We start from the raw sequence: 13513 nt of genomic DNA, 5'->3' as shown, positions 1-13513 counted from the left end.
ATATTTTGGTTTATGCATCAACATATTGTCCGTTGCAACTAATAAAACGATGTACTCCCTCCGTCTCAAGAAAAGTGATACTTTCACTTTAGGCACAATTTTCGAAAATCAAACCACCACAAGGCATAACACATTATGTAGTCATATTTTGGTATATGCATTGTCTAATTTTTCGTTTCAGGAAAAGTGATACTTTCACCCCGTATCAGGAAAAACGATACTTTCGCGCAGTGTCAGGAAAAATGATACTTTCACGCCGTGTCAGGAAAAATAATACTTTCACGTCGATTTCTTGGATCGGCCGTCCCACCATGGCAGCAATCATCTAGTTATAGTTATGTAACGAGGGATGATATTCTTACTATGCGTAGCTGTGGAGCCGGTCTTTAACTACTTGACAAAGAAAATAAAAATATCAAATTAACTCACTCTAATTAAAATTGAATTCCCAATATTTAAGAATCACAAATATAAATTATTAATTTAAAAAACAAAACTAGTCATAAAAACCCAAGGTGACCAAATTTGTGGTACAAAAACCCCATTCAAATATTGGGATCCATTAAGACTCCATCTTAAACAAAATTGATACAAAAAACTCCAAATTTCAAATTTAGTTTCATCAAACTCTTTGGAGTTTTTGTGTTACTTTTGTTTTGATGAGTTTTTTGTGGATGGATAGTAACACCTTTGAGGTTATAACTCGCGGACCGTTTAAAAAATCACAAATATAAATTGTTAATAATGAAATATTTGGTGAAAAAAATCAAAAATCGGATAGGTGTGCTGATGGCGAAATTCTTCATCATCACTGGTCCTAATCGTAAGAATGTTTTTATATTTGCAGCATCGACCAAACTTTGCATAATAAAGGGTCCTCGGAGCAAAAGCTTATAATAATAGGTAATAAATGTGAATTTCTACTTACAAAACCACCCACTTCTTGTACGTTCTTGGTAAATGTGAGAGAGAGGTTTATCAATTATCAGATACATTACCCACAGTAAAGGGAAAAAAAAAAAGAAAAAAAAAACTAGGGCAAATTTCAGACATAATTTCATTTTTACACAGACAAAATCTACTCGGTCTCTTCTGTATCCTCCCTTTCTAAGGTACATTCCTTGTTTATGTGTTTCTGTGTTTTTACTTCGTCATAGATTTTGTATTAATAATAGTCTCGGAAACAATAAATTAGCGAAAATAATTGGTAGGTTTTTTTTATCTCTCAAACTCATATCTGAAAGGGTTAATTAGGGTTTTGTCAAATTTCTTTCCGGTAAATTTTTTCACTACTTTAGTCGTTTATAGTACCTAGTCTTCCAATATTTAACTTGGAATCCCTGTCGATTTATGACGTCGCTGATTACGGTAGTGGATAGTCAAGTCTATGATCCCTAGGCTTGTCAAAGGTTGGACACAAAGAATGTGAAATTTTACAGTACATCAAAATAAATTGTTCTGTAATTTATATAATGCTTTGTTTTTATGCTTTGTCTTAATTAGTTTACTCCAAGTTAATCTATTCACGGTTGTAATATCTATGCGTTTCTTCATTTAATATTTTGAAGTTGGTTTGGTGGATAGTTATGGAATAATTTGCAAACCAGTATCATTTTATAATAATTATTAAAACTGATCATAGAAGTATAAGGTTTAGTGTATTTAGTTGATGAAGGGGTCTCATTTAGCTACATTTTTGACAAAAATATATATTTTTTTAAATTCAGTTGCAACTTACGAGAAGATGGTTTCACCGGGAAGAATCATCTCAGAGAGATCTGATGATAAGGTACATTTCCTTTCAAATGTAGACTTAGGTTGGTATTCTATGTTTCATTCCTGCTACTTGCATGTAAGAATGCATGTTACAGTTACAACCTCTTACCCCCCAAGTTACTTGTTCTCTCACATTCCTTTTTTATTGTTCGCGTGTAGTGTATGCAGTTAGATTACAATTGCTCTTTGTTTGAGATAGTTAAGTGATATGGATACTACTTAATGTCTTCTCTTCTTATTAATTACTACTTTGTAAGTTAAGGAATGTGTTGTAGCAACTTGTTTAATTGGGTTAAAAAGCTCGTGTGTTTGCGCTTAAATTAGTTTTGCACTCTTCCTAATGTTCTTGTTGTTGTCATGTGTGACAAACATCCTCCTTGCAAATTTTGTCTTGGAATCATGAGTTCCATAGATATTTTGCTCTCTTTGATCTTTCTGTTCCTTAGTTGGTGCATGTTGTCGTTGATGTCTTCTCTTATTACTTGTCTGGATTTCCATATGAGTTCTAGATTTAAGTTTGTTCCCTATTTCCATTTAATAGATAATCATGTATTGGCCCTTACCATGTTTTTGTAACTTAAAGTATTTACCAGTCCAGACTGGTTTTATCTCTTTTAGTTTTTACAAATCTGTGTAGGATGTTATTGAAGATTTATCAACTAATGCTGCCAACGGGAATGCATCCATGGTCAATTCACCCCTCACTGAATGCAAATATGTCGTTCAAAAATGTGATAATGAAGGTAATAAATGAATTAAACCCTATATTGTTTCTTATTCTGTCAAGCTGCTGCTATAGTTTGTGAAATGGATCCTTCAGTCAATTTAGTTAGATCATAAAATGTAAATCCTAGAACGTAATGGGGAAAAGAAAGGTTAGAATGGAAGACATAAAAGAACATCCATGTGAATCATAAAAGGTTAGAATGTAAATCATAAAAGGTTAGAAACCAAGTATGTTCTTTGATTGTGTAAGTAGTAGGTAATATAAAAGAACATCCATGCCCTTATATTACGCACAATGTTCATTGTGCTCAAATGAAAAAGAATATATTACAAAGAATGTTCTTCGACGGCCTTAGGAAACCACTTGCATGAAACTCTATTCTTGCACTCACTGAGATCAACAAACTGTCTGTGTTCGACCAAGTAAACTTAATTAGCACCAATGTATTTAGAATGAAAGAGTAATTATAGCAGCACTAACTGCAGTTTCGCGACCTAGAGATGTAAATGACAATTACTAATAGGTCTAACCCAGTCAACATTTATGCATGGACCCCATCCTTATGTAAGCAAGTGTTTTTGTTGGAGAACCCACAAATCTCACTAGTCACTGTTGAAATAAGAGAGAATCTGATAAACTGTATTTGAACGACAAGCGCATGGTGAGTATGTAAACCAATTTATCACACCTGATGCATATGCTACATCTGGGTGAGACTTAGAAATAAATCTTTCCTTAACATCACTGAATAGTGAGATACGCAGATAAAGAAAGAATGTTAATCTCTCAAATGGTGGTTCTACTTGAGTCCCTTATTGCCATAACTAGATTTAAACTTACTTGCACTCCAGTGTAAAAATTAGCTTGGAAATCAGGCTTGCTTTATCTTGGCTTCAGTTTTTATTTTATCGCCTTTTGTTAAGCGTAAGTTGGTTCATCGCCTGTAACTAAGATTTCTTCAACATATGTAGTGGGTGCTAGGTGATTCTTGACAGTGACGAGAATGATCGCACTGTCTGCAGGAATACACCATTTCTCGCACTGCTTTAATAATGAATATATTCAACCAAGCATACAGTCGTTAGGCCTTGTAGAGTTGTAGTAACTTTCAAAACTTCGATAAACCTAGATATCTGGAGTATTTATCTTACTTTACATCTAACTTGAATTTGAGGTTTTCATCACTTCATACATCCACGCATTAATGCTACTGAAACAGTACACCACGGGTTGGTGTTCGTCATGCATTGATGGTTTGTTTACTACTTGTATTATATATTGTGCACGAAGGTTTGTGTAATGCTGATGCTAATGCTTCCCCTTATTTGGAGTATGCGATGCATTATAGGCCTTTTAAATGTAATACAGTGCTAGTGTTGTACTTTCAGGAAGCTCAAGCTCTAAAGAACACGAGGACCCTTATCTCTTAAAAGCAGGAAAAGAAATGGAAACTCGAACAAGTGTGGGGAAGTTGGGTGCAGTAAAACCTAATAGATTGTTTAGAACAAGATATTTTATCATTAAAAGTCTGAACCACCAAAATATTCAACTTTCACTTGAGAGAGGAATTTGGGCTACTCAAGTAATGAATGAACCAATATTGGAGGAAGCTTTTGATGTAAGATCCCAGCTAGTCTAAGGAGGATTTTTTGTATTCCTATTTTTGGGATGATTCTTAGAGCATCTTACACGTCTTTGCAGAATTCTGGTAGAGTAATCCTCATATTTAGTGTCAACATGAGTGGTTTCTTTCAAGGGTATGCCCAAATGATGTCTTCTATAGGTTGGAGGCGTGAAAATGTCTGGTCTGAAGCATCTGGCGGAACTATACCTTGGGGTCGCACTTTCAAAGTTAAATGGTTGCAATTGCAGAATCTGCCTTTCCAAAAGACTCTTCATCTTAAGAATCCATTAAATGATTACAAACCCGTCAAAATCAGTAGAGACTGCCAGGTGCTCTTGACTGTTTAGTGCCTTTTCTGTTTGTACATTGATGAGTGCGAAGTATGAGCATGATCATTAGTCACTTCTGTTTTCCAGGAGTTAACTCCAGACATCGGGGAAGCTCTTTGCAGGCTTATCGATGAAAGTCTGGATGTCGATGGAAGGCTGATGAGGTACTCATACAACACAGTTCGTTAGCGGTTAGGTTGTTTCTGTGTGTTGTCTACTACAAACCCTAGTATCTTTCAATGCAGGAATACATTTTCTGGTGATGAAGTCCTTAAAAGGTCTTGTATTAGCTCTCCAGTTTGTTCGCCAAATGAAAGATATATGGGTAATCTTCCTCCATCACCTATGCGATTGACCAGAACAACTGTGCTTCATCCTTCCTCATTATATCAACAAGTCACGCTAGCTGAATCAAGCCGTTTTCATGTTGCGCATGGTAGATCTCCTAGAAGATTGCCTCTGGATAACTTAGGTTACAACTTTGATGCTTCAAAAGTTTTGGGCATGATGCATTCTCAAGCCCATGGAAGTTCAACTAATTTACATCGTAACATGGATCCATTCTTTCTACCTGATAAATGGAATCTATCGTCCAAGAACAGCGCCTTTGGTGATTTGCTATCAGAGGATGATTTTCTTGAAATGGTATGGCAATGCTATCTCCATTATAAAGCCATACCTTGGTATAAAGCGAAGAACGTTTTGTAGAAATTTAAAACCTGTTAACAGAATAGGATTCTGATACCTCATCACACTATTTGACATGGATAACATATTAACTGTTGACTTCCAGTAACTCTAATGCTATGAGAAGAAAGTGCAGTATGTATATATCGAGTACGAGTCTGTTTGCCGTGTTTCTTTGTCTCGAAAAGCACACTTGTGTACTATCTTTGAAACATGCATGTTTTTGCATCAAAATGTACATTAAAGAATAAACATATTCCTTCCTCTTATAATTTATGAACCCATATGGATGCTAACATTGTCAATGTTGATTGTTTTCTTTCATTATTTGACTGTTTACAGTTTTCATTATAAAATTGATTCTTTGATTTTATTATATTCTCAGACATATGAAGAGTACATACAAGTCCTTGGAAGAAGGAATCGGCGACCTAACCAATCAGTGAGTGGTGTTTATGATCCTTGATAATTTTATTGCATTAAGCTTGTGCTGTCTTGATGCTGTTGCATATGATTATGATTTCAACTGCCAAACCAGGTCTTGCCTATGATTTTTTAAGGGAATTCCTATGCTAAAATGAGTTTATTTTTATGACACTCTTTCATGATGCATACTCTTTTAACCCAGACTCTGACGTAGGACACATTTAATGGAATGTAGTGTATGATCATTAAATTTACCTTATTTCTATTGAAACAGCGGATTTTAAATTTGAATCAAGAGTTACTAGTTTAAAAAAAAGTTAGGCATACGAGACTGCCTACAATCAAGATGGAGTGACTCCATATATATTCTTACTGACGTGATTCTAGTAATGTCTTTCACACTACACTATGATCAGCATTTGGAGCTTACGTTGCGTGGTTAAGAAATATTGTAAGAGAAGGATATACTGTGTATATTCAAGGGGATGTATAAACAAGTCGAAGAGAAAGAGGAAGGAGGTTGACAGAATTTTGTCTTGTTTACGATTTCTAGAGAAGCAAAGACCTGTTAATGGATACAGTTTGGTTCTGAAGGAGCATTATGGTTAATTCGTGAAGTAGTGATATAGGAGCAAGAGTAGCAAGGCGAGTGTTAGAGTGCCCCCAGTTAAGATCACTAACTGATCCAGGATTGACACTCGCATGCAGAACGTGAGTGAATCCTTAAGTTGGATTCCTTGAACTCATATGCGAAGGTTGCAATTGAGTTGCAGAGAACATCTAAGAGCCATTGAGGCCTTGAAACTTCAATTGAAATTTTGCATAAAGATTTGATAATTCATTCTAGGAATGGTTTCACTCTGAATTTTCAAATTTTATAATATTTGAAACCTCAGTGAAGTGGAGAAATTTTTACTTAAAAATCATAGATTGTAGACTTGTACTTGGTTGAATTATAAGATGCTCAAAGACACTTTTCAACACTTACTCCCTCGCTAATTCTTTGACAGGTAGCAGAACCATCTTGGAGTATACACGAGCCACCGACAAGTAGAGAGAAAAGCTTAGAAGATCGGTGAGTCAGCACACATCACATATTGCTTTCACTTTCTTCTTAAGCATAAAGCGTAGTGCTAATATCTGAGGGAAAATTAAATTATTTGCAGATACTCACATCACCTGGGTGACCTGTACCACTCTCAAAAGAGGAGCCATTACCCGTCACCCAAATGACCTGTACCTGTTCTCCAGCGTGATGCCATGCTTTTGTCTATTCTAGTTTAATAGTGCATATAAATATAGCTTCTCATTTCCTCCAAGGATTTACAATTTAGTAAAGTATATTCGTAAGATTTAACTGTATGCAGTTTGTCATGAATTAACCAATCCTGGGATTGGCAACTCTGTCCCTGGCCTTGCCTTACTAGTACTTCCTGAGAAATTACCGTTGTCAGAGAGGTATAAGAGGTTGTTGAACTGTAAAATCCAATATTTAGCTTTCTTTAGAACAAAATAAGTGAAAATTAATATGTACATACTCATATTGTGTAGGCTATTTAAACTGTAAATGTGTCTTTGTTATCTCATCACTCTAAGCAGTTTAGCTCAATTATAATGATGTTTTAGTTGATTATGAACCGGGAAATCTGATTATTTAAATGATACTTTGTTGATGTTGGGCTTTACATCTCAACTTCGTGAATTAAATAGTGGAAATCATATGATGCATTTTTGTAATTTAAGTTCACCAAGTGACTGCTAAAACTGTATTATATTTCTGCAGCAATATTTCTGTGTGGCAATTCATGAGTAGAGAGAAAACATCCTACAGAAAGATTGGGAATGTGCACCCCGGTTTTGAGGGGGTGCACAAATTTGCTTTGTACAGATTATGTTTCTACAAAATAGCCTATAAGCTCCTTTATCTATTGCTAGGTCTAAGGAATAGTGTAGTAATGAACCTGCGGCGCTGGGCAGAAGTATAAGCTCCCTCAGTCAAACCCGTGGTTGGTTTAAACTTTAAAAGCTACAGATATTTTTGCTTTATGAATCACTCGGTAAAAAGAACTGTCAAAATCAACAATGATAATTGATAAACATGCAACTCACAATGATCTTTCTTCTATTCTAGAACATCAAAATTATTGAAGAGGATTACTGTTGTCAAGAAAAATCACTTCCTCACATGGAACTTGCCAAAGACATCGTTCTTGATTAGTGTATACCGGTCGAATAACAAATATTATTAAGCTTGCTTTGGACCTTCTTGTTCTTGCGTAGTAGTAGTAGAAGGAACTTGCTGAATATTACTTCCAGTAACCCTTTTGGAAGCACTTGATTGTCCAGGTATTATACTTTTTCCTACAAACTTCCCTGCTTTGCTAAATCCACTACCAACAGCGCCAATTCCACTTGCAACGGATCCAGCACCAGCTCCAATCCCGCTTCCAACTGCACCAGCTCCGGCTCCAATCCCACTCCCAACTAATCCAGCTCCTGCACCGATTCCACTTCCTACCATCCCAACTCCAGCTCCAACTCCGCTTCCTACCATCCCAACTCCAGCTCCAACTCCGCTTCCCACCATTCCAATTCCCGATCCAACCAATGACGCTGTTCCATCTATTGCATCCATTGTACTCCCCATTATTCCTTGATCTTTCAGTTTTTTCCTATCTTCTAATGTTTTTTTCTCTTCTTCTAGTGCAGCCAACTGTTCCTCCTTGTTAAATTCATGATAAAAAATCTGTAGCAAAAAATAACAATAAAATTGCGCTGCAAGTCTTGCTCACCTCAATAATACCTTGAACTCCAGAAATGAGAGATAAAAGAAAATCGAGAGAAGAAATGACAGAAAAAGACCAGAGGGCCTGAAATCTGATTTTGTCCTGACAAATAAAATTTCAGGTGCTGTGTCCTCGGTATATAGCGAACCACAAAGTTCAGAACAAAAATGAATTACCTTGAGCGTTATAGTTCCTCTATCTTTTTTTATCTTTGATCTTCAGCATGTCAAGTGCTGGCAATAGTCTGACAGAAATCTCTTTAGAAGTTTCAGGTTCTAAATCAACTAGAGGTAATTTCGCTATACCCAGTCGTTGATCTTGTCCTACATCCTCATCAAAAACCTGTCATCAAATACGCGCGAGCTGTGCATAAATTGGTTGAGTACTCTATATATCTATCTTAAGGACAAGTTTGATCAAAGGAATGGGAACTAGAAGCACAGCAGCTCATAACTATCAATAAAAATGGGATGCAACTTGAGGGTATATATCAAAACCTCAATAATAAGTGATTGTGTTTCCTTGTCTTCGGCGATGAGCTCAAATGATTGATTCCAGACAGGATTGAGGTTGTTGTCAATTGTCTTTGTTTTATATCTGAAAATAGGCCGAATAAATATAGCAGCATAAGGATCTGATTTTCCAATCATTTCTGCATTCTTCAAGTCATTTGCCTTGATTACAGTCACCGAAAGCTTTCCTTGTGGTTTTAGCTCTAACTCACTGCAAAATTAGAATTTAAGAGTGATAATTTGATAAGGAAGTCCTGAATTCAGTAGACAATCAAAAACCAACCCAAGCAAGTTCAGGGGCAATGCAATATTCATGTTAACCTCAACAGTTCACTTTCGACAAAAAATAGAGGGGAAGGAACTAATAAATATTACCTTACATCTACATCTACTCCACCTAGTGGGACAACAATCCTATGGGGCCACTGCAGCATATCCGTGATGATTGAGTTGACAGTATCCTATCACAAGAACATGAAGCAGGATCAGTAAATTTATTAGTTTCACTTAAGGTTAGTATCTCAGTAAGCATCCCATGGAGGCGAATTTTAAATTAACGGAAGCATGAATATGAAAGAGAGGGAGGAAGAGACGTACGTCGATCATATCAGAAATTCCAGGCAGTGCTGTTACGCTTCCTCCCACGGCTTTTAACGTATAATCAATTCTAGGTTTCGGCTGTTTGAGCATACATTATTGTTGGTAAGTCAAGTTATTGTAAGTGCTTCAAAGGTATATAGTCGTATAAATGTTTTTGCGTGCAAGGTTGAACAGTTTTCCAAATAATAGACCAAAAGAGCCATCTGAATAACTGAGAATACTTTTAAGCGTGAGTCTTATGGTGCGAGGCATAACATTACCTCAGCAAGTAGAGCAACAACAAAAGCAGAAATGCAGGGAATCTCTTCAGATAGTTGAAAAATAACTCGAATTACAGTGAAGATTTGGAGATCCTTAAACTGCAACCGATACAATAATCAAAATTGCCAAAGCAGCAGTTATAAGAGAGAACAATAAAATAGTGAATGAATGCACTGGCCACCATACTGAAAGAGTAAATCAGAAGAGCATTAAATTCTTAAATGTAGATCTAAATATTAACTAAATATTGAAGGTACTTGATTCACCAACTTGAATGGGTATTGAAGCAACAAGTGCGGCTTCCACAGCGAGAATGATATTTGGATCACCACCCCAGCGGAAGTCAATGTCCATAGTGATTTGACCTTTCTTAAGGCTTTGAACACGAATGCCTGCAACATTTGAATTCAATCATTCAGTTTGGGTAAAAGGAATAAAAACAGAAAACATACAATCTACTGTGAATCTGACAGCTGAATTTGCTAACTCTTTACATTGAAAAAACTAAATTCCAAAATGATTAGGCCTAGCTATATTCGAGTTCTCTGTATAATGGATGTATTTCAGAGGTATCATAATGGTGCCTAAAAATCCTAACCTTTGCTTTAGATTAAATTAAAGGTTCGACTGAAACAATACCTTCAATCTTGGGTGCGACATTTCCAAGAGTAAGTTTGCTAAATTTCAGTGAAGTTATTCCAGGAGGTCGATACTCTTCCAGTAGTAGTTCAACTGATTCTCTAATGACCAGTGTTGCTGCCTGAATAACACTTACATTAAAACAGGTCAAAATTCCTGGTATAGTTATTAAGCTCAAAATCACAGTACATAAAAAGATAAATTTTTAAGGCAATGTTCATATCAGGTATGTGTATAATGGGAAACACATTAAGCAACATACTTCCGCAACATAAGGCCATATTTTTCCCAGTAGCTTGTTCATCCATTTCACCTGGAAAAAAAATCAACACAGCAAAAGACTAAGAACTCAGAGAAAATCAACGAAGATTGTTAAGCCAATCGTAAGTTAACAAATGACTTTAATGGATTTAAGACCACTTCAGATATAGCATGAAAAGTAGACTGATCCCGAAAGCAAAGTCAGTAAGAAAAAAAAATGACATTAACCTGTTCGAATGCGGGGAAGGATATCCATGCAGGAAAAGTATCACCACAGATTTTTCTTAAATCTTCTCTACCAAGAGAACTCAAAAGCTTAATGTCAACTGCCTGTAAGAAATAACAACCATTATAAAGGCGCACAACTGCCTGTAAGAATTAGTCCAAACGATCTGCCAGCGCAAAAAGGTGAATTTTCATAAGTACTCGCAGTAAACTCCTTCTGCCTAACCTCTATTGTTGAAGCATAGCCAGTACATTCCCCGACTATGGAAAATTTACATTAGCAATGGCATTGCTAAATACAAACATGCACATTTAGTACTAGTGCAAATTGAAAAATTGCAACACCATAATTACTGACTAAAATTAAGGAACAAATGATTTATAAAATTACAAATAAAAAAAAAAGAAAGCCATTTGAGTTAAAATTTACCTTAGAAATACGTTTGGAGCTTCGATACTGCATGAAATGACACCAACCAGCAATCAATGCAATGCCAATTAGAGTCCCCATTATAAACCCAAAAACCAAACCCATCTTATATATATGGTGTATTCTAATCAGGATGTTTGTTTTACAGATTTGATCGAACTCCTCAAGATCGCTGAAGAGAGAGAGATGTGGAATGTTTTTTTTATCGAATCGGTGAAAATAAATGAGACGTTAACTAACTTGCACCCATTTAGTTTTCTAAAAATGTTTTCACCCTAACAAAAGCGGACCGTCCTCCCCAGACCGTTATATCTTCTCTCTGATTTGATATTTCAGCCCCATATATTACTAAATTTGCCCAAATTACTCGGAAACTAGGAAACGACAGCATCATTAGTTAGGCCCAGTTAGCAGAGAAGTGGCTTGAGAATACTCTATTAGTTAGAGATAGCACTATGGTGCACTCCATCCCTTCCCTATCCCTCATGTAGGGAAGGGATGGCACAAGAAAGCCAACCTTGCTATGGGGCTCGCTATCCCTTCCTTATACGGTACGGTTACTCAGTAGCCGTTTTATAGGTTTAACTCACAGAAGCAAGTTCGGGCTTCCCACTTATTCTTCTTTTCTAGTTTTTCATCTTCTCAAAACCCTTTCAAACCCCTATTACTCCCTTTCGATTTTCATATTGATTCATTGCGATTCAATGGCTTAAATTAAAAGGGTTTGATCGTTACTCCAAGGTGAAACAAATCCATTCTTCAATTTCGAATTTAATCCAAAAAATCATCTAAGATGAGTGATTCTAATGTTAGGGTTTCAAATTAATTTGATTTTGATGAAATTGTAGATATTAGGTTAGTTAGCTATGTAGTATGCAATTCAATAATGTAATTAAAACATATATTTAGTGAAAATCCATGATTCATTGTTGTGTTTCTTGATTTATGTTGAATGAAATGTTTGAAAACTAGAATATCAATGTAGAAAATTGATTGACTTGTATTTATGTATGGTATACACAAATTGATACTGTTTTTGTTGTTTGCAAAGGTGCATAATGAGTCTAATGCGTGCTTATGTGAGAGTTAAATATGGAATCTATTTGGATTCCTCTAGTGATGAAAAAGAGAAAGCTTTGATAGTGTTTACACAACTATGTTTGGATGAACAATTGCGTATTATTAGACAACCTGTACCAAGGGAGGTACAGACACGTAGTGTAATAACGCGTGATCGAGTGTGGCATGATGACAAAATGATGAATGATTATTTTACGCCTGGAACTGGTTATACCTCAAGAAAATTCAAACAACTTATAGGCATGAGGGAATGCTTATTCGAGAAATTGTTAGGAAAATTGCTTGAAGTTGATCCAGAATGCCAACAACGTCCAGATGTAACCGTTACTATGGGGCATATGAAATTAGTTGTCGTGATGAAATGTTTATGCAAAGTACGCCAGCTGATAGTGTTGATGATTACACTCGTATGGGTGCCACCAAAATATACAAGTATCTAAAAAGATTTTGCCACACCGTTTGCATGACTTTTGGAGAAAGATATTTGCGTGAACCCACTCCTGAAGATGTTCAGAGGTTCCTACAAGAGAATGCAGACCGAGGTTTTCTTTGAATGCTTGGTAGTGTTGATTGTATGCAATGTCCATGGAAGAATTGTCCGGTAGCTTTGCAAGGAACTTACCGGGGTAAAGATAAAGAGAGTAGTTTGGTATTAGAGGCGGTGGCATCATACGATTTGTGGTTTTGGCATATTTTTTTTGGAATGCCTGGATCAAACAACGATTTGAATGTGTTGGCACACTCTCCTCTTTTTGATAACATGCTAAAGGGTGTAGCACCTCCATGCAATTATGTCATCAATGGTCACCACTACAAAATGGGTTATTTCTTAGCCGATGGTATCTATCCAAAGTTGACTACAATTGTACAAGCTTTCTCTCAGACATTGGACATTCCCGACTATGTGAGATTCAACAAGTATCAAATGGCTAAAAGAAAGGATGTCGAGCGTGCTTTTGGAGTTCTCCAGGGTAAATTCAGAATTTTCGGATCTCCATGTAAGTATTGGCATCAATCTAACTTGAACCTTATTATGAAATGTTGTCTTATTTTACACAACATGATTATCGAGCATGAACATCGGGATACGGATTGGGGCAGAGTAAAGATTCATCCTCTGAATCATCAGATAAAGAGTAAAGAATTTTAA

The 13513-nt window shown here is 36.1% G+C and overlaps 2 protein-coding genes and 1 pseudogene across 3 annotated transcripts; 2 read left to right on the top strand and 1 right to left on the bottom strand.

Moving 5' to 3' along the window:
• Positions 1-874: 874 nt before the first annotated feature.
• LOC113297126 lies at positions 875-7206 on the top strand. Of its 2 annotated transcripts, XM_026545536.1 has the most exons (10): positions 875-1112; positions 1728-1789; positions 2414-2519; positions 3892-4121; positions 4205-4456; positions 4544-4620; positions 4702-5101; positions 5529-5585; positions 6580-6644; positions 6736-7206. In XM_026545536.1, exons 2-10 carry the CDS (start codon positions 1745-1747, stop codon positions 6800-6802), a joined length of 1299 nt encoding a protein of 432 aa, XP_026401321.1. In that variant the 5' UTR covers positions 875-1112; positions 1728-1744; the 3' UTR covers positions 6803-7206. The 2 variants fall into 2 exon arrangements, with proteins under 2 accessions (XP_026401321.1, XP_026401322.1); XM_026545537.1 differs by lacking the exon at positions 2414-2519.
• Positions 7207-7758: 552 nt separating this feature from the next.
• LOC113292614 lies at positions 7759-11479 on the bottom strand (annotated as a pseudogene).
• Positions 11480-12341: 862 nt separating this feature from the next.
• Positions 12342-13513, top strand: LOC113294577. Its single transcript, XM_026542968.1, has 2 exons — positions 12342-12737; positions 12956-13513. Exons 1-2 carry the CDS (start codon positions 12342-12344, stop codon positions 13511-13513), a joined length of 954 nt encoding a protein of 317 aa, XP_026398753.1.

Source organism: Papaver somniferum, chromosome 7 (assembly GCF_003573695.1).
Source record: "Papaver somniferum cultivar HN1 chromosome 7, ASM357369v1, whole genome shotgun sequence".
In the NCBI taxonomy this organism is placed as follows: domain Eukaryota; kingdom Viridiplantae; phylum Streptophyta; class Magnoliopsida; order Ranunculales; family Papaveraceae; genus Papaver; species Papaver somniferum.
This window is presented reverse-complemented; position numbering and strand designations above follow the sequence as displayed.

Bases quoted from the DNA above. Each gene is read 5' to 3' on its own strand.
- LOC113294577 (XM_026542968.1), top strand. From the start codon at position 12,342: ATGAGTCTAATGCGTGCTTATGTGAGAGTTAAATATGGAATCTATTTG. The intron at 12,738-12,955 runs GTACGCCAGCTG...TGTCCATGGAAG, and splicing joins TGATGAAATGTTTATGCAAA to AATTGTCCGGTAGCTTTGCA.
- LOC113297126 (XM_026545536.1), top strand. From the start codon at position 1,745: ATGGTTTCACCGGGAAGAATCATCTCAGAGAGATCTGATGATAAG. The intron at 5,102-5,528 runs GTATGGCAATGC...TTATATTCTCAG, and splicing joins AGGATGATTTTCTTGAAATG to ACATATGAAGAGTACATACA. The intron at 6,645-6,735 runs GTGAGTCAGCAC...AATTATTTGCAG, and splicing joins GAGAAAAGCTTAGAAGATCG to ATACTCACATCACCTGGGTG.